General features: G+C 39.4%; 1 protein-coding gene across 2 annotated transcripts in view; it reads right to left on the bottom strand.

The window, feature by feature from the left end:
- Positions 1-20312, bottom strand: part of kcnn3 (potassium intermediate/small conductance calcium-activated channel, subfamily N, member 3) — a 73177-nt gene extending 52865 nt beyond the window's left edge. Inside the window, exons 1-2 of one of the 2 annotated variants that reach the window (XM_047811328.1) lie at positions 19812-20312; positions 18095-19147 (exon numbers count right to left, since the gene is read on the bottom strand). In XM_047811328.1, the coding sequence (XP_047667284.1) occupies positions 18095-19099 (1005 nt within the window). In that variant the 5' untranslated portion in view covers positions 19100-19147; positions 19812-20312. Of the gene's footprint in view, positions 1-18094; positions 19148-19544; positions 19736-19811 lie in introns of those variants that run through there. The other variant, XM_047811327.1, reaches the window with a different exon arrangement.
- Between the last annotated feature and the right edge of the window lie 4693 nt (positions 20313-25005).

The following is a 25005-nucleotide window of genomic DNA, read 5'->3' as shown; positions in this document are numbered from 1 at the left end:
AGGCCTTTATTAAAGCTGCTTTTATTTGCTTTATATTCTTGTGACATTTGACCATCAGTTCTGCCGTCAACAAGTAAACTACAATTGGATTCTGATCAGGTGACATAGACATTGAAGAACACCATTTCTTTGCCTTAAAAGGTTTTGGGTTGCTTTCAAAGTATGCTTTGGATCATTTGGTCCATTTTGTCCATCTGTACTGTGAAATTTAGGCCAGCGGGGTGTGGAAAATTTGGCTGAATCATAGAAAATTATATAGCTCCATTCATTTCAGAATTCAGCTTTCTGCTTTTCTCAGCAGTTACATTGTCGATAAATACAAGGTATACCAGTTACATTCATGCCAATGCCATAAGATGAAGTAGTATATTTCGGGATTATGAGCAATTTCCTTCCTTCATCTCTCCATAGAATGTTGTTGCAGAACTGTAAGGGCTTTTTAGATGCTTTTTTTGTCAAACGAATCTAGTCGCTGTATTTGAAACCTACACGGTTTACTTATTGAGTAAATGATCTCTTGAAGTCTTTTTGTGCAAGATGCAAGTAAACAGACAAAGTGCAACAGGAACAAGATGGATACAGGGAGGGAAAAGTGCAGAGAGGGAAAAAAAAGCCTAAATACTATACTAAAAAAATAAAAAATAAAAAATAAAGTTGACAATAAGACCTTGAAGTAAACATAAGGGACAAAGCTGTGAAATAGTACTTGTTACTTATATAGTTATAGTAATAGTTACTTGTAATAGTAACCTGTGAGGAAATTGAGTTTAAGGGACAGCAGCAATATCTTTCACTGAAAGTTTCCAGTAGCTCTGGATAGATGAAGAAGTGCCCAAACTGCTAGCCTGTCCTATTACATGTCCAGTCAGGCTATCAGGTTTTTATTTAAAGATACCTGTCAGCCGAATAGATAGAATTTCATTTCCTGATATTTACCTCTAGATGCGTTTGTTACCTTTGGTGGCATCTACAGTATAAAATCATCCATGTGGGCAAAAATCATATGTCTACCCAAAAATAATGATATTTCTTGCCTCTTTTGACCACAAATCAGATGTATATACTGTATGTACATCAAAATAAACAATAAAGCAAGTAATACTTGTGTATAAATCACACCCATGCAGCGAATCACAGTGTACTTGTGTCTAAATAAGTCTATAATTTTAATTTTTAGGTTTATTTTAACAGTGAGAGACACAATAACAACAACAACAAAAATCCAGAAAAACACATTTGAAAAATTGTTTCACATTATAATGAGTAAAAAAAGAATAGAATAGAAAAAAATACATTTCTTATAGTTGGGCACCAAGCTTGCAGACTCTTCTTTGCAAATCCTCTCCAAATCATTAATGTTTCGTGGCTGATGTATTTTGCAACTTGAACCTTTAGCTCTCTTCATAGATTTTCTATAGGATTAAGGTCTGGAGACTGGCTAGGCCACTGTGCTTCATCTTAAGTCACTCCTTTGTTGCCTTGGCTATGTGTTTTGGGTCATTGTCATGCTGGAATACCCATCCATGACCCATTTTAAATACCCTGTCTGAGGGAAGGAGTTTTTCACATGTTTACACAGGTTTTTTTTGTGTTGGACATTTTTATAATACATTTTTTCCCCTCACTGTACATGATGCAAAAAACACCGTGCTGCTCATCTGTAAAAATAAAAGAGTCAAATCCTGTAATCCAACTCTCTATCTGCTCTATTAGCTGGGGTGACTGCATCTTCTAAACAATGCAAAAAGAACAAAAGCGTATGGCAAAATCCATGCTAAAAAGGTCATAGTACCGACTCAACTGACAGTGCAAAAAAAAGAAAAAACCAAAAGAGCAAGAAAATCAGAGCAATGATGATATATAGACAAACCCAACAAACAGATAGATTAAATTATACAGGTTTTGGAATGTTAGTACCAAAGTACAAACTGAATGGGTATATGTGCAAGATCAGAAAAGACGGCAGCCCTTGGTCAAGGAAATTCTCTAAAGCAAGAGCTTGTGGAGAGTGTAAAGTGATAGCCCATGTCCCCGCAGTGTCCAGTAAATATTCTGTTTTTTGTTTGTATTTGTTTTTTCTTTGTAGCTATTCATTCATTCATTCATTTTCTACCGCTTATCCGAACTTCTCGGGTCACGGGGAGCCCGTGCCTATCGGGCATACACCCTGGATGGAGTACCAACCCATCGCAGGGCGCACACACACTCTCAGACACTCATACACTCACACACTAGGGACAATTTTCCAGAGATGCCATTCAACCTACCATGCATGTCTTTGGACTGAGGGAGGAAACCGGAGTACCCGGTGGAAACCCCCGAGGCACGGGGAGAACATGCAAACTCCACACACATAAGGCGGAGGCGCAAATCGAACCCCCAACCCTGGAGGTGTGAGGCGAACGTGCTAACCACTAAGCCACCGTGCCCCCCTCTTTGTAGCTAATTCAACGATATTAAAAATGCAGGAAGAAGATAAGAAGATGCAGAGTAATACATTGGTCGAAACTTGGAATGCCTTGGAATGCATCCAGGTACTATTGGAGAATAATTCATTAAGATAACACTGATGTAACCTACAACCCACATCTTGAGATGACCCTTGTTTCAAGAATGTGCAATGTCCTATGCAAATCTACAGAACCTGGGGTATGTGGAACAGAAGAGACACGACATACATGTCAATTCTAACTAGGTCAGAGATTTAATGAAGATAGGGATGAGGTGGTTGTCCAGAGAGAAATCACACTTATTGATGTTGTTGTCTGTGATGCTGATGTGACTAAATAAAAATCTACTCCCAAAACAGTCCGACAGATCAAAATGCAAATGCAGATGACTTCAATAGCAAAGTAAAAGCAAAAACATTCAGTTCTGTCTAAGAAGTAGCCACATTTCTAGTCAGTACACTGTATGTACAAACCAGAGGACTGTTAAAAAGGTTGAGACATTTGCTTAAAGATGTGGGTGAGCATTTTATAATTGTGTATAACTAAACATACAGTTGTTGTGTCTGTCTGAATGTCTAGTGTAGCATAGTGAGAGCATTAAGATATTGTTATTATTATATGTCTCTATAGTATTCAGACAAAAAAAAGTATACTTTTTGTCGGTAGCCCCACTTGCTTAAAGCATCTTCCCATGTACCTGAAATGGGTAGAGAAGAAAGGGGATAAATCTGAAGGTTCTGAAGACATTTTTACCCTAAAATCGGGTATTCATACTAGGAGGCAAATCAGTAGCAACATCTACTGCTGTTTGGGAAGAGAGGTGATTGGATACGGTAGATCTTGCCTCAAGAGCAAAAAGTGGGGGGTTTAATATCGGTCACGCCAATCCCCAGACCATAACCACAAGTGAGTTGCATTTGACCTCCTGAAGGGGAAACTGATGGGGGAAAAAATCTTGCCTAAAATACAAAACGTTCTAAGAAAATAAAAGCTAAAATCTTTTGATCTTAACCCAAAATGCATTTGTTATGTACCACAAACAAATTCATCGGTCTTGTAGTTCAATAAGCAATATTTTCTCCTATAAAACAGTGTACTTGAAAAAAAGAGACATTTATGCAGGATACACGTTCCATAATAAACATGGACATTTATTACAATAAATGAATGATACAGTAGTCAGACATTTGCTCATTTAAATCTCTAAAATAGTAGAATATATTTCAGCAAAAGTTATGAGTAATACCTATACATTTCTACATTTAATATAGAAATAGATCACTGCTGTATTTTAATGAAATTTTAGGGATGGCCAGGCTTCCCATGTAGTCTTAAAGCAATCGCTTGGGCTACACACACTTGGCCAAGATATCAATATGTCTGGGCCTGCATTTGTTGGCAAGCTACACTGATATCTAATGAATATACATGTCTATTGAGAAAATCTGCATGTGTAGCATTTTTCATTTCACCTCACCGCCAATCCAGGGTTTGGAAAAGTTGTTTCCAGATGTGTATTCTCACCCTAATTTCTGTCCCCTTTTAAAAAAAAACAACTCTTTATATTACATCCGTGTCCGAAAGTGAGGATGACACAAATATTAATTTTCACAAATTCTGCTGCCTCAGTTTTTATGATGGCAATTTGCATATATTACAGAACGTTATGAAGAATGATCAGATCAATTGCAGTTAATTGCAAAGTCCCTCTGTGAAATTAATGAGCTTATTCCCCCAAAAAAACATTTCCACTGCATTTCAGCCGTGCCACAAATCTGACCAGTTGACATCATATCAGTGATTCTCTCATTAAACACAGGTGAGAGTGTTGACGAGGACAAGAGATCACTCATGTCATGCTGATTAAGTTAGAATAACAGACTGGAAGCTTGAAAAGGAGGGTGGTGCTTGAAATTGTTGTTCTTTCTTCCTGTCAGGAGCATCACCTAAAGCTCTGGGATCGGGGCACCACCAGTGCAGAGCTTGCTCAGGAATGGCAGCAGGCAGGTGTGAAGAGAAAACTTTTGGAGGATGGCATGATGTCAAGAAGGGCAGCAAAGAAGTGGTTCAAGGATCAAATCATCGGAATTTTGCGTCCATGACCAGGAAACTCCCCAAACCATAATTCTATTAAGATTGACTTTTGGTCAATCCTTAAGAGGCAAACATAAACCCACAATTTATGACAAACTCCAAATATTGATTATGCAAGAATGGGCTGTCATCAGTCAGGATGTGGCTCAGAGGTTGAGTGACAGCATGCCAGGGCGAATTGCAGAGGTCTTGAAAAAGAAGGGTCAACACTGCAAATATCGACTCTCTGCATAAACTTAATGTAATTGTCAGTAAAAGCCTTTGACACTTATCAAATGCATATACTTTATATACTTCAGTATACCATAGTAACATCTGACAAAAATATCTATCTACACTGAAGCAGCAGACTTTGTGAAAATAAGTATTTGTGTCATTCTCAAAACTGTATTTATGCCACTTGCTATAGTTTTAGTTACTGTTGAAGGTTTTTAACCCTTTGTGTTTGTGAAATGTAATAAGCATGCTTTGAATGCAATAAGTGCATCCTACACACCACAAATTTCAACCATAACTTATGAATGGGGCTTTTTACACTTGGTCACTTCATGCGTTTTCTGTGATCAGATAGCTATCCGATGGTAAAAAGACCAGGTGTAAATGCCCTCCGAAACGGTTTCGAGATGGATATAAACCCGATAGCTCAAACCCCTTCAGGAGGTGGTCTGGGACGCATTTCAGATGAAACTGGACAGTAAATGAATGTGGTTGTTCAAGCCGCATACGTCAGCGCTATACTCCTCCCAAACGGAAGTACGTCACTCGCAAGTGACTCACGAGTCGTGCATCGCGCCAGAAACAAACGTTTTCCCAACAGCGCTGGCTCTGATCTTTCACCCAGGGGTCTCGTTGGATCTTAAAATGCACTGCTGCTGCCAGCGAAAATGCAGCAAGCAGTAAATGCAGTTTTTTGTAGCAACCGCATACACCAAAGCGTGTTCCATTTCAATTACCCCGGAAATGAGGTAAAGACTCATTCATGTGGCCTAATGTAAATGGAACAGTTTTAACAAATCACATAGCTATCGGATCAGAGAAAAACACATGAAGTGACCAGGTGTAAAAAGACCTAATGTGTAAGAGCAATATGCTTGGAATTTATACAAACCTCTATGCAAAATGTATAACTAACCGAATTCTGACCCTACAACTGTAACTGAGACAAAATTGTGGATCTGGTTTTAAGAAATATGGTGGTTCAGGGTTACTGCTCAGAAGCTTGGGGTTTAAGCCACAGCACTGAAAAAACTGCCACTGTATCGTAACTGATCCGCTTTTCTGACCCCGACTTCCTTTCCACATGGAATGAAAAGAATTTTCACAGTTTTGTCATGTATATGTGACAGATCAAAGCATCATCTTAAATGTGTGGAGTCGTTTTACATCCTAGATTTTTCAATGATTGTAGAAATGTCTTAACTGGGGGAGCATGGTGGCTTAGTGGTAGCACGTTCGCCTCACACCTCCAGGGTTGGGGGTTCGATTCCCGCCTCCACCTTGTGTGTGTGGAGTTTGCATGTTCTCCCCGTGCCTCGGGGGTTTCCTCCGGGTACCCCGGCTTCCTCCACTGTGCCAAAGACATGCATGGTAGGTTGATTGGCATCTCTGGAAAAATTGTCTGTAGTGTGTGAGTGTGTGTGCCCTGCGATGGGTTGGCACTCCGTCCAGGGTGTATCCTGCCTTGATGCCCGATGACACCTGAGCTCCCCGTGACCCGAGGTAGTTCGGATAAGCGGTAGAAAATGAATGAATGAATGAATGAATGAATGAATGTCTTAACTGAGAAAGAATTATTATTACTACTGTTTTTATACAAAGTTTATTATAAACACCTTCAATTAGATATAAAAAAGTAGTCAAGCAGTTTATAAATGTTGTTTAACTATGCGGCATTTTGGTCATATTACAAAGAAATCTAAAAAGTCTACACACCCCTGTTAAAATGGAAGTCAAAAAAATTTAACCGAGATAAAAAAAATTCTGAACCTTTTTCTACCCCAAGGTATTCAAATAAATGTCAGCTATTTCTGTACGATTTTATTCACACATTCTTAGTTTCATCTTCCTGCTGAAGATCCACAAAGAGCTTAGAATACATGCATGGTACTGTACAGTATCTGACTGTTATATTCTTCATGTCTGGGCCATGGGGCATGGAGGTGAGACTGAAACAGATACAGATATAAAATGTATATTTGGTGCAACTAAAAGAGCACCATACCTCTAGTACAACATGCTGGTGGCAGCTAGTAAGCTGAAGATGAAAAGGATGTTCACATTTCAGCATGAAAATCACCCAAAGCATACAGTAAAATCAACAAAGTAATGGCTTAAAGAAAATCCCCAGACCTGAATCGAACTGAATATCTTTGGGCTGTCCTATAGAGGGCTTTGAACAGGCAATGTCCTTTAAAATGTTTTGGATCTAGAAAGCTATTGCAGAAAGGAGCAGGAAAATATTGCCAAGTCACGTTACAATCTTTACGATACTTTTTTTTAACCCATATTTTTTTTTCTAAATTTACACTGCGGCTGGAAAAAAGTTCTGAAATTATTTATATCCGTTTCTTTTTTTGTTTGTTTGTTTTTTTCCTCACAAAAACCTGCCATTTTAACAGTGGTATGTAGACTTATCAAATATGCATTGTATATCAAATAGTTATATACAGTGCCTTGCAAAAATATTCATCCCCACTGAACTTTTCCACATATTGACACGTTACAACCACAAACAAAATTGTATTTTTTTAAATTAGGATTTTATGTAATAGACCAACACAAAGTGGCACATAATTGTGAAGTGGAAGGAAAATGATAAATCATGTCTAAATTATTTTTACAACTAAATATCTGAAAAGTGTGGCGTGCATTTGTATTCAGCCCCACTTAGTCAATACTTTGTAGAACCACCTTTTTCTGCTATTACAGCTGCAAGTCTTTTGGGGTATGTCTCTACCAGCTTTGCACATCTAGAGAGTGAATTTTTTGCCCATTCTTCTTTGCAACATAGCTCTAGTTCAGTCAGATTGGATGGCGAGCGTCTGAACAGCGATTTTCAAGTCTCGCCACAGATTCTCAATTGGATTGAGAAGTCTGGACTTTGTCTGGGCCATTCTAACACATGAATATGCTTTGACCTAAACCACTCCATTGTAGCTCTGGCTGTTTAGGGTCATTGTGCTGGTGAAGGTGAACCTCTGCCCCAGTCTCGAGTCTTTTGCAGGTGACAGGTTTTCATCTAAGATTGACCTGTATTTGGCTCCATCCATCTTAACATCAAGTCTGACCAGCTTCCCTGTCCCTGCTGAACAAAAGCTTCCCCACAACATGATGCTCCCACCACCATGTTCCACGGTGGGGATGGTGTGTTCAGTGTGATGTGCAGTGTTAGGTTTCCATCACACATAAAGTTTTGAATTTTGGACAAAAAGTTTGGTCTGATCTGACCAGAGCACCTTCATTCTTCCACATGCTTGCTGTGTCCCCCACATGGCTTGTCACAAACTGCAAACAGGATTTCTTATGGCTTTCTTTCAACAATGGCTATCTTCATGCCACTCTTCCATAAAGACCAGATTTGTCGAGTGCACGACTAATAGTTGTCCTGTGGACAGATTCTCCCACCTTAGCTATGGATCTCTGCAGCTGATCCATAAATGTGGTAGTCTACATACCACTGTTAAATGACACACAGGTGCACTCTATTTAGTTCTGAAGGCAGTTGTTTTCACTGGATTTTAGTTAGGGGTATCAGAGTAAAGGGGGCTGAATATAAATGCACACCACACATTTTAGATATTTATTTGTAAAAACAATTTGGACACCATTTATAATTTTCATTCCACTTCACAATTATGTGCCACTTTCTTTCAGTCGATTTCATAAAATCCCCAATACAATACATCTTTCTTTGTGGTCGTAACATGTCAAAATGTGGATAAGTTCAGTGGGTATGAATACTTTTACAAGGCACTGTAGACTGTATATTATAACTTAGCTATTCCACTTATCTTTTTACGTTAGGCTCATTAGCATCCGGAATGTTGCTAGATTTAAATGGTTCCCATATTAAGACGACTTTTCCTTTAACATACTGCACAAAGACACGTAGCCATAGTCACTGTGCAGATTTAATACAGAAATTTCACACATCAGTAAACCTCAGACCTCAGACTTAACTACAGGTTTAAGTGGCTACTGTGGCTTAAGTTTGTGGAAATTAGAGACTTGTATCCACTGTGTGATTCTTGTGTAATATTCGTGTCGGATATCGAGCGAAGAGCTGTGTTTTTCCAGTTAACACCAGTGTCAACAGATACAGTAGTAGCCAATTAAAGCATGATAAAATAACACCTCAAAGCCACAGTAAAACTATCTGGGAAAATATAAAAAAAAAAATAATAATAACCATTAAAAAAAGTATAGGATGTGCTGATCAAGTGCTGGGAAACAGTTGAAGTAATGTTGTTAAAATAAGCCAAGTGTACAAATAAAACTATTTCCTTCTGACCACATTATATATCCCTGATTCTTTTTTTCAGGCTTATAAACTTATTTTCTTAATCTGAATACCAGTCTAGCACGTTCGCCTCACACCTCCAGGGTTGAGGGTTCGATTCCCGTCTCCGCCTTGTGTGTGTGGAGTTTGCATGTTCTCCCCGTGCCTCGGGGGTTTCCTCCGGGTACTCCGGTTTCCTCCCCCGATCCAAAGACGTGCATAGTAGGTTGATTGGCATCTCTGGAAAATTGTCTGTAGTGTGCGACTGCGTGAGTGAATGAGAGTGTGTGTGCCCTGCGATGGGTTGGCACTCCGTCCAGGGTGTATCCTGCCTTGATGCCCGATGACGCCTGAGAGGTAGTTCGGATAAGTGGTAGAAAATGAATGAATGAATGAATGAATGAATGAATGAATGAATGAATGAATGAATGAATGTATACCAGCCATAGGAAATCACATCAGCTCTTTCCTGTGGAAAGTGCTGGCTGAACATTTAGACTTCATTTTCTGACTCTGAATGAAGCCTCTTTATTAGGGAACTCTTTATTAGTGAGCACAGGACAGGAAGTCTCTGAGTATGAATATGTAATCTCAGGCTTTAAATTTTAAACATGCAGGGTGTAAAGTGTTGTATTTATGCAGAGCAACTAAAACAGTGATTAATATGTAAGGTTAAGGAAGATACGTCTCACCTGCTGGTCTATAAAAACAAAGTAAACGTTCTGAAACAGGATTTATACTTTCGCTAATCGATTCTGAGCTTTTGTCAGAAAGCTGGCTGCAGTAGAAGGTGATTACAAGTCTGTATGTCCTGCCAATAGTCTGGCACTAACAGCTTCAGCCTCGTCCTCTCTCTTCTTTCAGCCGCTCGTTTTATTGCTTTCATCTAACCTTTTCTGCTCACCTTCTGCCAGATAAAGTCATATATCAAATCCTACTCCTGATTTTATTGGAAATGAAATCTGATCATGCTTGTTATCTTTCTCCACAGATCTTTTAGTATTCTTATATGAACCCAACGGATGAAAAACAGAGTATGCCTGCATGAACATAGAGAGTGTGTATGTCGATATAACTTTAATAAATATATCAAAACAAATACATAAATTAATATTTAATATGCTGTATGCTCACAGGCTATGGTTACGCAGCCAATATGTCTCTATCTCTCTACTACATGACCCTTCGGAGTGCAGAATCAGCATCTCGTTCACAAAGAAAAACAAAATAGAAACAAGTGTTTGTGAATTGTTCTTGCCTTATATACTTGTCAGGCTTCGTGTGTTCCTTGGAGCTGTGAGTGTAACGTAACCCGTCCTCCTAAACAAGTGATAGATTTAGATGTATATAATTTCCTTTCATCCCTTGTGATGAGAGGTGATGGCAGATGTGATGAGAATATTTTCTTTTTACTTATTTGGAGCACTGTGATTACAAGCCTACCAGAGTTGGAATTGCTTGTTATCTAACTGTCTGTGAGTTAGATATGAACTGTTCTGTTGTTCAGAATGGTGCTCACCTCTCAGACCTTCACTGTGTCTTCCACCTTGATGCTGAAGTTTTTCACATTGCATGCCATCTGCAACCAACGAGCCTGCAAATATGTTCGGCTAATGAGGTTTAGGGATTCTGCATCCTGCTCTCCACCTGTGAGGTCTGTGAGCTTCTAACATAAACCTTACAAATCAGCTCTGCCTATACCGCATGGTGAATGCTTGCCATTGACAATTGCATTGCATCATGTTAGGCTTCACTGAATAAAGCACTTCTTTCAGAAATTCACTCTTCATGAACCTAGTGCAGGCACACTGATGACACTCTGGTGAGGTCTTACACCTTATGCACGGAACATACAGAAAATTCATTAGCTAGTTTGTTGCTTGCACTGGAACTACACTTTCAACCAAGGATAGTAGTTTCCATCTGATTCTAGTTTTGAGTTCTTGGGTTCTATATGTTTTGGCTATAAGATGTTCATGTTTTGCATTTACACGGTTGGTTCACGTCAGCGGATCCACACGTTCTCATGTCTTCAGAGGACAGATAGTTTATCATGTTTGCCTCCTAAGGACAGATATGCCACTTGAAAATCTTACAATTTAGCCTCAGTCTAGCACCACAGATGTTCTGCCGACGCATGCAGGAGGTGCCGTCACCTCTGTTGGCCAGAGGCATAAGCTAATACTTAATAATACAATAAGATAACAGTGTCACATCAGAATTTCTGGCACATGTTTCCCAACCAGGATGCAGGCCAGCTGGGACAAGTCTAGAAATAGGAGACTACAGAGTTCAATGGCATAAAGCTACATTCATGAAGAATGCTAGACTACCATTTCAAATTGAGCAGGCTGCCTGGGATTGGTTTCCTATTGAAGACAGACAGCTATGACAGATCCCTCCCTCACAAACTGAACATGCAGGCTCGTGAAACAAATTCTTATTAACTAGCTGGTGCTGGTCCATTTGCACAACATCACGATAATCATGTAGCAGTCACCAGGGAAACACGGACTGAGATAGCACTCTCCACCTTGCATTAAGGTGTGCCCACCTATGGATAGTGAATAACAGCAAGTCATACGAATGGCACAATAGTGCAGCAGTTGAGACAGTTTGAACGGATGAGAGAGTAGCATGTGCAATCAGAAATGTGTCCCAGATTGGGCAGAAGATTGGTAGAGTAAGCTGGACTTCTTAGTTAACGCCAAAATCGCCCAGAGTCCAGTTTTGCTGAACATGTGCACACAGCATACATAGTAGCCGCAGATTCCTGTTCTTGGCTGACAGGAGTAAAACCTGATATGGTCTTCTGCTGTTGTAGGCCATGTCCTCTGGCTACTCTCATCAACATGGCATTTCTACCCACAGAGCTGCCACTCACTAGATATTTTTTTGTCCCAGGGTGTCGCCCGGTTTCCATGTTCAGTGGCTCACATTCTCAAGCTTGCGATGCACAGTGAAGATAATTTATAAACACACACACGTACACACAAAAAACCCAATGTAAAATCTGCAGGTTGTTAATGCTTGATTTGATATCTGTTAGGATAGTGCATCATGCACAGTTAGGTTGAATTCAGCAGAGCAGCCATACACACCAAACTAATCACACGCTGTATGCACTGTATGTTATCTACTGCCAGCAGGAACTATTTCCACACACACACACACACACACACACACACACACACACACACACACACACACACACACACACACACACACACACACACACACACACACATTATTGATGGTTCCCATAAATTACTCGAAATTAATTGAAATAATCTATTTTTTTAAATGTTTTTTAAACATTCTGTTTTTAAATACTAAAAGGACATTAATTCATTCATTCATTCATTTTCTACCGCTTTATCAGAACTTCTCGGGTCACGGGGAGCCTGTGCCTATCTCAGGCGTCATTGGGCATCAAGGCAGGATACACCCTGGACGGAGTGCCACCCCATCACAGGGCACACACACACACACACACACACTCTCATTCACTCACACACTCACACACTACGGACATTTTTCCAGAGATGTCAATCAACCTACCATGCATGTCTTTGGCCCAGGGGAGGAAACCGGAGTACCCGGAGGAAACCCCCGAGGCACGGGGAGAACATGCAAACTCCACACACACAAGGTGGAGTTGGGAATCGAACCCCCAACCCTGGAGGTGTGAGGCGAACGTGCTAACCACTAAGCCACAATGCCCCCTACTAAAAGGACATTATTTATAAAATCACACTCTCCAATAATTATAATAATTTATATTCACACTCTTTGGTGAATGTGGATGAGGTTCCCTTCTGAATCTGGTTCCTCTCCAGGTTTATTCCTCATACCATCTAAGAGAGAGACTGTCTACTGAGATTTTCCCCCACTTTTAAGCTGCTTGTGCTACCTTATATGCCAGTGATATTTGTTTCACTAGCTGTCATTTAAGATATAAACAACAGCTTGACTTCTTTTCTGCTGGTAGACTTTTATTCACCAGTAATTTAGAATAAAGGGAAAAAGTCAAAGCAGCTGCGGTAGAACTCTTCTTTTCGGATTCAGTTATGGTCCACGAGACAATTATATTATAGAACACAAAATTCATTACGTAGGTCAAAATAGGGCATCAGGTCAGTCCCAGTCTGCGGTCAGTATGTGACACACTGATCTAGATTTAAACTAGACAAGCAGCAGCAGTGCTATAGAAGAGCTATGTTGGTTACTCAAAACTTCAACAATTTCTCTTTTGCAAACTGCTGTTTCACTGTTATGAGGTAAATCAAGTAATTTTATGTGAAGCCTTTATACAATTTTAGGCAGACAGAAAAAAAGACAGAAAGACAGACAGACAGACAGACAGACAGACAGACAGACAGACAGATAGATAGATAGATAGATAGATAGATAGATAGATAGATAGATAGATAGATAGATAGATAGATAGATAGATAGATAGATAGATAGATCTTAATTTAATAGATGGCTACACCACAATTGGAAAATAAAATAATAAATATTAATAAAGCAAATAATATGCTAATTTTTACAATGAGGTTTTTGATACCTGATTAAAAATGTTGAAATTTACCCAAATTGATTAATAAGCGAATTACTGTGATTAATACAAAAATAAACAAATAACGATAGGACAAAATGAAAAGAGAACTAGCCAAACACATGGTCATGGAGAGACTGAAATACAAGCCCTTTACTGCACCTTCTCTTTATCAGCACACTAACTTTCCCACCCACACTAAACATTTTTTTAGTACTGAGATTTTTTTTTTCTCTATTCAGGGTTTCTTACATACACATCTAAATTTTGCTTGAAAACTTACAGATGCCTATGTAACCGGCTGCTGGAGGTTCAGTAGGAGACTAGAAGTTGTTTCCTTGTTCCCTCATCGCTCGTTTATTTCCCACAATTGTTATAGGAAACCACAGATCAAGGCAGTAAGACACAACAGCTTGAATGAGTGCGAATAAGCTCTGAATTATCAATTTAGCAATTTTCTTGATCTCATCCTTCCATACCTCAAATTAAAGGACAATAAAATGTTGATAAATATTATGAACTTAAACCTTCCCCCTCAACCTATTTAGGCCTAAATTCCTCATGCCGTCGTAGCTTTTCGACTCTATCTACAAGCCGAAAATAAACAAGCACACGTTTAAAGACAGGCATACACACACATCCTTGGCACTGTTAAGCTCAATTAAACATTGACTGACATGTACATGCGCAGTTGATTATACTGACATACGCCATTACACTGCTGAAAAACCAATTATGAGGCACACTCAGAGGCAGGCGAGGAAAGAGCAGGGGACAGGGAAAGAGACATACAGAAAAAAAGACATGTTCAGGCACAGACATGCATACATATACACTCAAGGGGCTCTCATATGTCGTAGAGTCCATTAAAATCAATACTTAATTTCTTATACCCCCATTGCTTGCAGTGTCGGGAGTAGACATACAAATACACATATGGTATTTGAACCCGAGTCTAGTGCACAGGTGGTCAGTAGGAGCAGCTGAACATTCTTACACACACATATATATATACGCAAATCCCCTGGGCTACCATGCCTGAGAAGAAAAAAAAAAAATTATTGATTTCTCAGAGAGAGAGGTGACACATGGCTCTGTCGAGCGTTTAGGATGTTATTGGGGGTGTGGGAGAGCATGCAAAGCGAGCTTCAATATATACCTGTACTAAAGCAATTTTCAACAGTTTTATTCGTGGCAGTAATGTTGAGCTAATTCTGATATTAGACTAGGTTTTCATATCTCAATATATATTATATACTACATATTTTAACTGCGTGAATGGCGAATTCGAACACAGTTAAAAATACAAAAAGAACACTAGAAAACCAAGAAACGAACCTTTATTACTGCAATAACATAAGCGCTAACGGTAACGCTTCACGTTGTTCTGAATCCTAGCACCCCAGCGTGTTATCTATTATTTCATTACATTTCTCAGTTAATTATTGCTACATGCCTACTATCAAGATTTGCCTTTATTTCATGAGCTGAACAAAGAGCTATATTTATCACAGGGCATTAAGGAGGCACTGCTGCTTAACAGCTGCACGGTTTCCAGTTCGATAGTGAGCTTAGGTTACTGTCTGTGTGGATTTTATGGACATGTTCTCTGTACATGTTCTCTGAGTAGGTTTGCTCTAAGCTCTCCAGATTCCACCCACTTCCCAAAAAGTATGTGTTTTTGCTAGATGTCCTGCAATGGATGCTGTCAGATTCAGGATAGATTCCTGCCTCAAATTCAGCTTTTCAAGGCTATGGATCAATTGCAACCCTATCACTCTATTAAGACAAAAACATTTGAAACGAATTACCGTAAATCACACACGCACACATATATAAGATGTAACACTCTCGCCTCTCGTTTACTTTGACTCACTTCCTGCCATCTTCACTTGTTTTAAATTTTGAGAGAGAAAAAAAACACAGGTGTACTGTGAGTGTTAATGAAGTGGGATTTCCTTGCAGAAAGAAAAAAAAACATGTTACCACTATCAAATCTAAGTGAAGATAAGGTAGAAGATAAGAGAGAGACAGAGAGACACACACAGAGAGAGAGAGAGAGAGAGAGAGAGAGAGAGAGAGAGAGAGAGAGGGAGGGGGCTAGGGGTATTCACATACATACAGGCTATTTTAGCATTCATTTCTTGTTTCTTTCCTTTCAAAAGCAGCTGACACACACATTTATTACCACAGCTGTGTAATAAAAGTGCTTGTCAGGAGCTGGAGTGCAGCATGTGTGGGTGGATGATTATCAATAATCAATAGAAGAGATTGAGCTCCTTTCCACTCGCTATGACAAGTATCACACCAGCCCACTGCCGTATCCATCCATCAGTAATCACCTCGTTTCCCTCTCTCTTCCATCGGCACTCCCCTGATTTTTCAGGGAAGACCGGCTTTTTAGCACTAGCGATGCCCGGAGACACACGCTTGGATACAAGACACACACTTGGGATGCTCAGCTGGTGGTGAACTGTGAGAAAGCCCTTTATAATTGCTGCAAGGGGAGACGTGGCACTAACAGCATCCTTTTGTGTCGGCTCATAATGGCTATAATGGTATACAATCACCATACTGTTATTTAGCAGGCGAGCTTGACTCACTCAGCCGTTTTCAATCTCAAATAAAGAGATTTTATTACAGCCTTTAATTTCATCTCTTCTAACACTCACTGTGTCCTTTTTCGCCACCCACTAGAATAACAGAGAACGGAAGGGGGGTGTTGGAGGGTTACAAGTGAAAAGACAGCTAAACTAGGTCTGCAAGGATGAAGGAGAAATAGAGCAACCAAGAATAATTATCAGAAAAAGGAATCCCCCCCCGAGGTAGACAGCAGAAGAGAAAATGAGTGGGTGAGAAAATAAGAAGAAACATCAGAGGAAAAGGAGAGCAAGGAAAAAAATGGCCCAAAAGGTAGTCAGACTGGAGAAGGATGGGTGATATCACCATCATCGTACCACTATAACCGAATGAATTATTTGACAAAAATGATTTGAAGAAAACAAGTGCTAAATATTAAGCATCATCCATCAACAAGCCCGATTTAGGAAATGTACTATTCCTGAATTGGAAAAAGAGACAATGACACGAAGGTCAAGTATGAGCACACACTCCGCAACTCAAGTTGTTTCAATAAGTGCACTTACAGAAAGTGAAGGAGAAGCGAGGAGAAGTAGGAACTATCCAGCTTGCTTCCACCCACAATAGGAGCTCCCAGAGACTCCAGTGAGTCATTTACACATCTTGTACTATGTTGCAACCCAACACTCTTTTGTACCTGTAACCTATCTTTATTGGAAAGATGTTCCTCAACGGCTTCAGTGTCAATTAATTGCTGAACTTTAACAAGGTTTAAAGATGAATGAATTTAGCCTAATCTATTCTCAAACTAGATCTTTCTGTAGTTGGTGTCAAACATTCATAGTAGGAAATATAATAATAGCATTATCTATAGCAGTGTAGCTGTTATATACAGTATAGCTATTACATATCCAGAGAATAGGAGTATATCCTGGATTTAATTCCAGTTTGCACACATGTACACATACACACACTTCTTCACACCTTGGGCAATTTAGGGGAGCCAAAACACCCATGTGCTTAGAAGGAACCCGGAGAACCCAAAGAAAAACCACATGGACTTAAGAAAAACATTAAAAACTCAGGATCAAGATGGTGTCTTGTGTGAAAAGGCAACATTATTCACCATGCCACATTGCCAAATAAATACAGACAATATACTTTACTGTAGCAGAATATTCAGCTTCTGCGTTTTTGTGATAACAGTACATACAAATTCATTTTGTAAAGTCATACAAATCAAAAACACAAAAATTTAAGACTGTGCTATTGATTGTGCAATTGTGCAATTTATAGCAAGTACCAACATGTTTCTCTCTTATACATTAGTGTGTACACAGACCCACAAAACAAAAGGTTGTGCAAAATCTCTACTGAACCCAGAGACCAATATCACCTTATTGCATTAGTTATTAGTGGATCAATGCCACTCTCTTTCATATAGCATGAAAACCACAAGACTGATGTACACACGGGACGGCATCCATCACAGAGCATCATAAACAGACACACACACACACACACACACACACACACACACACACACACAACAAGAAGTCTAGGCCACTGTATCAAGAGACCAATAGCACTTTCTTGATTCACTCAACAGTAGATCAATGAATGGCACTCTTTTTAATTTGTGATTAAAACCACATGACTGATATACAGGACCCTTGACATGTGCACATGCATTAAGCCATGAGTTATTGCACACACAACTATATACACACACACACACACACACACACACACACACACACACACACACACACACCCATGAAGGTCAATCAGTCATAGCCACATTATAGACACAATATCAATACGAGTGACATTTTCAAAATCTAACAATCGTCTTTCATAATCAACAATGCTTCATGACGTGCTAATGTCTGGATCTGATTAGATACTCACCTTACTATAGACACCCCAGGAAAGCTCTGTCTCAATGACCATGACGACGATGCCAAACATGCCAAAGATGAGGGCATAGTCACTGAGTCTTTTCCTCTTCTCAAAGAGCGCCCGACGGTGGCCCAGCTTGTAGCCAATATTCTGGTTCTTGCGCTTAGAAGCTTTGGATGCTGTCCTTCCAGTCTCCCCACCTGCCCCAGCCTGTCGTCCATTGCCCCCACTTCCTGTCAACCCCAGAGTCCCCCTGCTCTCAGAGAGGGTGTGGTTCTGGTGATAGATAGACATCTGGTTAGCTGATGACTCAAGCTCATAGACATGTCCATATGGTGGATCCTCTTTGGAGGAGATGACAATCTCAGGTGGGTTCTGGGGTGCAGTAGTCGAAGAGGAAGAGGAGGGCACTCCCCCATGTCCAGTGGCAGCCCCACCCTCTTTGCTGTCACTTCCACTGTCAGACTCAATGAGGTTCCTGCGCGAGGCGCTGAGACGGCTGAGAGGTTTCATCACACCACCAGTGTACTTGCATGAGCTCATGGCAATCTCGGTGAACGGGTTACTGTCCCTGCGGTGCACCAGCGGACTGGCCTGCCTGTGCTTGCAACCTCGATCCCGTTCCCGCTCACCTGTCGGGGAATGAGATGAATAAAAGAGGGCGTTGTAGATGGGTGATGTTTCACCGCTCAGGCTATGCTGGCTACCCAGGCAGGATGACAGTGGTGTGCTTGTGGGGTGCAGTGCATTGGGGATTGGTGCCGGCAGCTGTGGTGTTGTCACCAGTGGAAGCTTGGGCAAGGAGACTGGCGGAAGGTTTGGGCCAGTTGGTGATGGTGTGCCATTGAGCCGCTCTAAGCTGCTGGTTCCACCCGTGTGGTTAGAGTGATTGCTTCCCGGGTAGTTACTGGATATGGATGTGTGGGAGATACCACTCAAAGGGTGGGAAGCATGCTGATCATCTTCTTCACTCCCAGCAAGAAGGGCCAAGCTCAAAGAGGGAGGGGGATCCATGGCAACCAGGGAACTCTGGCAGGTTTGGGTGTGTTCTCTTCCTTGACTCTATTCAGACAGACAGTGTAGTGAAAGAGAGAGAGACAGATTTAATCATCCTCAAAAGAAATAGATGCAAGTAGCTGAAACTCGTAACTGTAAGGTTAAAGATTGTCACCCTTGTTAAGGTTGAGAGATGCCTGAGAGAAAAATGGGAAAAGGTTCAAAAATGGGGAAAGTTGCTTTAGACTTGGGTAGCCTTTAAATAGTTTTCTTTAATAAATGAAATACGCATTTGAATGTTGTGAACCATGTTGCATAACCCTGACACCGTGTTTGCTTTTGATTGGGGGTGAAGATTTTGCGGTTTAACGGTCACTATTATTAGGAAGCTAGCTTTCATGGTTGAAGTTCAGTGTAGATGTTACGATTAAACAATTTCATTTAAACCGAACAGACTCTGTACCTTCAAGTGAAGAAACATCATGAACCTCAGAATCCCTGGAGGATCCACTTGTCACTCTCCTCCTTCTCTCTTTCGACCAATCTCTTTCACACCAGCCTTACCAAAGCTGTGGATATTACTGTATTTACCAACCAAAACAACTGCTCTTACTTGTGATAAATGACAAATGGGAGCAATGAGCGGTGTGTCTAAATTGAGGATACTGTATGCATTAATCAGATTTGTCATCATCTCCTCTGTTTCTCAGTCCTAGGCGGAATCACTCACCTCTCCTCCTGCTGTCTTGATCTCCCCCGTTCAGAATAATCTTTCGCACTTTTTCTTTTTCATGTTGTCACGAACATGCCGTCGTTGCGCGTCTGTTTCCTTGCCGACAGACTTTGGGGCTCTGTCTTTCTTCCCCTTCCTTCAAATAGATCTATCTATTCGCATAAAGGTGATGTAATCCCTTTGCGAAATCGACTGCTCGGTTTATTACGCTACCTGCATCTTTCTTTTCTTAAGTCCAAACAGGTTGGTGGGTGAAAAATACAATAATATATCTATTAAAAAAAACCCTCATGCAGAAGTGATGCTGATGACTACATAACATTATTGTACTATGAGGCGTGTCAGATGCTGAATCAGAACTATCTACTATCTCTCACAACAGAACATACAATAATATTGTTTTTCCAAACCGATGCCTTTCCTGGGGCTGTCAGAAATCCCTTCTGCGCTCTCTGCTCAATTAGATCTCTCTCTCTCTCTCTCTCTCTCTCTCTCTCTCTCTCTCTAACTTCTGTCCCCGCCCCTTGTTACGCCTCCTTCAGCCTCTCATTGGACAAACATTACAGTGAATTAGACAAGCGATTAAAACAGAAGAGAAAATATCCAGTTACTTCTCACTTGTAAAGTGTTTATGGCGTAACTATGAACCCCAAACAACCTGTTTGATGGCGTGCACTGAAGACTTTACTCCAGGATCTTCACTTGTCTTTGCTTTACTCATGCATACACTCGCGCGACTTCATGTGCGCATGCGTACGCTCTATTGCAACACCTGGATGAGCGGTGATCATTCAATTTTTCCTTTGCGCTTCAGTTATTATTTACGACTGTTCCACGAAAGCCCAGCATGTACCACATGATCTAATCTGGCATCTTTAAAGGGAAACTTTGTTTGTTTATTGTGTATATAAAACAATAAAAACAATGTTTGTTTATTGTATATATAGATTATAATATATAGAAAAGCAAAATATATATAAACAATATACAAACATATATACAATATATACATATAGAATGTATATAAACATACAATATATATAAACGATATACAAAAATACAATATATACATATACAATGTAAATATTGTATATTGTTTATATATATTGTATTTTGTTATATCGTTTATATAAACACTGCATGTTATATATATATATATATATATATATATATATATATATATATATATATATATATATATATATATATATATATTGTATGTTTATATTAATATAATTGATGTGTTCAGAGATTCTGGTGCTATTGTAGTATTGAACATATGGGCAGCTACAGCAGAGCCCCACCATCAGACATTCAACAAATGCAAGTCTTAAATGTTATGTGCTAATTCAAAACTCTAAGCATTTTAAATTTTGTTGAAATACTAACAACATCTTTTGCGTGACCAGCGTATTTGACGACTCCATCATCCCACCACACATTTTATTACACAGTTCAGTCCTATAACTGGTTCAGTCCTATAGAGCTGACAGTGTTCAAGCTAGTTGAATAATGTCTGTTCATTAGAAAAGCATGCGCACCATTGTGACCTTGTTTTCCATGCAAATGTTGAGTAAAATGTGTCTCTCTTTTACATTGCACAATTTTTTTAGGGTTTCTGGGATGTAGTTGGTTTAAATTTGGCAACCCTAGTTAACAATATGAGCTGCTGCATTTGTGTCTTGTAATGGTAATGTGCAAGCTGATGGTCTTTCTTCTCTTCGGCATATTTTACATGTGAAGTAGGAAAAACATGGATGCCTCCATAAAAGCGTAACTTTTGGTTGCTCTGTCAGAGCTTGTAAAGCTTATAAAAGACAACTTTAACTACACCTTTACAGATGCATGCATGAGTGGCTAATGATATTGTTCTACTATAGTGAACTTCAAACATTCATTCAAAATTTGAAGCTGAGGGCATTTTATGTGATTTTTCTGGGTGAAGGCTTTACAAGGCTAGAATTTATGCTATGTTATTGCCAGTTAATCTAAAAATAAGCCACTAACTAAAAAGTTAAACAAAAGTAGCCTAATTTACTTGTTGGTGTTATATATATATATATATATATATATATATATATATATATATATATATATATATATATATATATATATATATATATATATATAATTTAAAAAAGCACCATAAAACTTCAGTGATGATTCCTAAAGACAAGAGAGCAAGTGACTCTTTTCTTAGTCAAGAAATTCCAATGACGTCCAATGGCATATTAATTTCCAATGTCACAATACACAGAAGTAGATATATGGGAGTCGATATACATTTAAATCAAATGGAACAAGCCCCAGAATGCAATGTATCTATATGACACAGTTGCATGGCAACAATGGCACAGATGTTATGGCAGAGATTCCCACTGGTGGCACTATCAACAAGCTATCAGAATGGCATTATGAGTAATGCAAAAAAACTGGGAGCCATATTGAAAATACATCCATGAAAACACTGTCACCCAGACGAGGATGGGTTCCTTTACTGAGTCTGGTTCCTTTCGAGGTTTCTTCCCTATATCATCTCAGGGAGTTTTTCCTTGCCACCGCCCCTTCCGGCTTACTCATTAGTGATAGATGTTAGAGATATATAGAAACTTATTTTTAAACTTATTTTTAAACTTTTTTCTTCATCTGTTTTTTTTTTACTCATGTAAAGTTGCTTTGCGATAATGTGATTTGTTAAAAGTGCTGTAAAATAATTTAATTGAATTAAATTGTAACCCTAAAAAAAAATGTTACTTAACTGAGCTGAAATTAAGTATTTTTTATGATACTGTTCTATTGAATTGAAATCATAAAATTAATCCTTTGCCCAACGAATTATTTGCTTATTTGTTTGTAGAAATATTGATTTGGAAGTCATTTACAGTGCATTTTTGCCCCGGGTTATCCCTGTAAGGAATGCTTTATGGTTCTATGTAGAACAGAAGGTTTCAAAAAGTCTAGGAAGAGCCTTTCTTGTCAACCCATTGTATGACCCTGTTTTATAATTGCTTAGTGTACAAACTTACAACAAAAAATATGAGATTCTGCATAGAAAATATTTAATAAAATTTAATTGGTATCCTTTCTAAATGTCTTAAGGTTTATAAAGTGTGTAGTGTATGCAAAGCTTAAGGTCAGTGCAACAAAGTGGTGTTTTATACATAAGAAAGGATATGCTGAACCAATCAACAGTGAAACTTAATAGCATCCCACTGTGTACTGAAACCAGACAAAGGAGAGTTAAAAAGAGAAACTTGGTAATGTAAGTTGTGGTCTATGCAGCACTTAAAGCTGTGGTCACTTATTGCATTCTCCCCATGTACTGTATGTCTGGCCCATGCAGTTACTGACACCACAACTGTATCAGCAAAATATGTGCAATACAGCAGAACAGAGAAGTGCCATGCTGGAGCCATATTGTTCCACTGAGTACTGTAGAAACTTAATAATAATTTCATATAAATCAGCTTAAGTCTGTTTTCAGTAAAATGAATGGGAAGTTGTCCAGATGAATGGGAAGTTGTCCACTGTAGAAACATTTACCTGAAGAAATTTAGACTAGAGATTAAAGAGAGTTATACTAATCATATTCACAAGAATGCTCTGAAACATACTAGTTTCTGATCCTTATTTGACTTTTTACATGTACAGCATTTAACAGACCATCTTATTCAGAGTGACTTATACAGTATTTGATCTCATTTCTATACAACTGAGGGTTAAGGGCCTTGCCCAATGGTCCAGCAATGGACACTTGGTGTACTTACACTTGGTCCAACACCTTAACTACTATTTTGATTTGATTAAAGGAAGAATAGACATAGTCCCACGTATGAGGATGGGCCACAGCTCCATAAGAACAGAGCCACAGGTCGGGAATATTGCAGACAAGACAAACAGGAATCTTTACAGTAATTACTAATAAAAGTTCAGAGCCACAGGTTCTGAAAGATAAAAGGTAATAAAAACTGTGACAAAACTTGCAAGGATAGGTGGAGAATACAGAGAGAGAGAGAGAGAGAGAGAGAGAGAGAGAGAGAGAGAGAGAGAGAGAGAGAGAGAGAGAGAGAGAGAGAGAGAGAGAGAGAGAGAGAGAGAGAGAGAGAGAGAGAGAGAGAGAGAGAGAGAGAGAGAGAGAGAGAGAGAGAGAGAGAGAGAGAGAGAGAGAGAGAGAGAGAGAGAGAGAGACCCTTGGAAGGATTTGACAACAGGCAGCGGGGAGATACGCTCTCTCTCTCTTTCTCTCCTGTGTTTGAAAAGAAAGTAGAAGCATAGAGATACAGCATGAATGAATGTTTTTGTTCCTTTTGTGAAGTGAAAAGGTTAGCATCATCCCTAAATGACATAAAATACACATATGGACAAATGACAAGTAGAAGAGGCACAGCAGTTACCATGCCAACCACAGAGTATACAGACAGTGCCTGTCCTCTTTTTACCCATCACACACACACACACACACACTCTCTCTCTCTCTCTCTCTCTCTCTCTCTCTCTCTCTCTCTCTCTCTCTCTCTCTCTCTCTCTCTCTCTCTCTCTCATTTATAGACCAAATGTTTGTGATTCATAGAGGAGCAAAATGAGCTGCATATCCTATAGGTCATTATTCCAAGCTACACATAGAATTCCACATTCTTACCCAATGCACACTGACTGAGGACAAATGACTGTGTTCTACACACTTTTCACAGTGGATTATACACTGATCAGTCGTAATATTAAATGTGAAGTGAGTAACATTGTTTTTCTCATTATTAGAGCATGAATCAGAAAAAAATGGGCAAGTGCAAGAATGTGAGGAAGGTATTATGGGGTGTTCCTGGTATTCAGTGGTTAGTACGTTAGTACAAATGGCAACAGGGACTAGGGCACCCAAAGCTCATTAATGCTATTGGTGAAAGAAGGCTAGCTCATCTGATTTGATCACACTGAAGAGCTACAAAAATTGCTGAAAGTTTTGATGGGAAGAAGGCAAGCCGGCAGAAATAAAGAATATGGTGCTCTTGGCAATGATCTGTTGGGAAAACTTGGGTCCTCAGATTCATATAGTTGTTACACATTGCAAATTTTACACACCAACTGCATCACTTCTTACAAGGAAAGGTTTTTGCTAATAGCACTGGGCTCCTTCAGGGAAATGTACAATATTTCAAAAATGGTTTAGGAATGGTTTGTGGAACATGACAAAGAG

This window comes from Tachysurus fulvidraco, chromosome 3, assembly GCF_022655615.1.
Source record: "Tachysurus fulvidraco isolate hzauxx_2018 chromosome 3, HZAU_PFXX_2.0, whole genome shotgun sequence".
Lineage (NCBI taxonomy): Eukaryota > Metazoa > Chordata > Actinopteri > Siluriformes > Bagridae > Tachysurus > Tachysurus fulvidraco.
The sequence above is the reverse complement of the archived record's forward strand: the minus strand, read 5'-3'. Positions and strand labels throughout refer to the sequence as shown.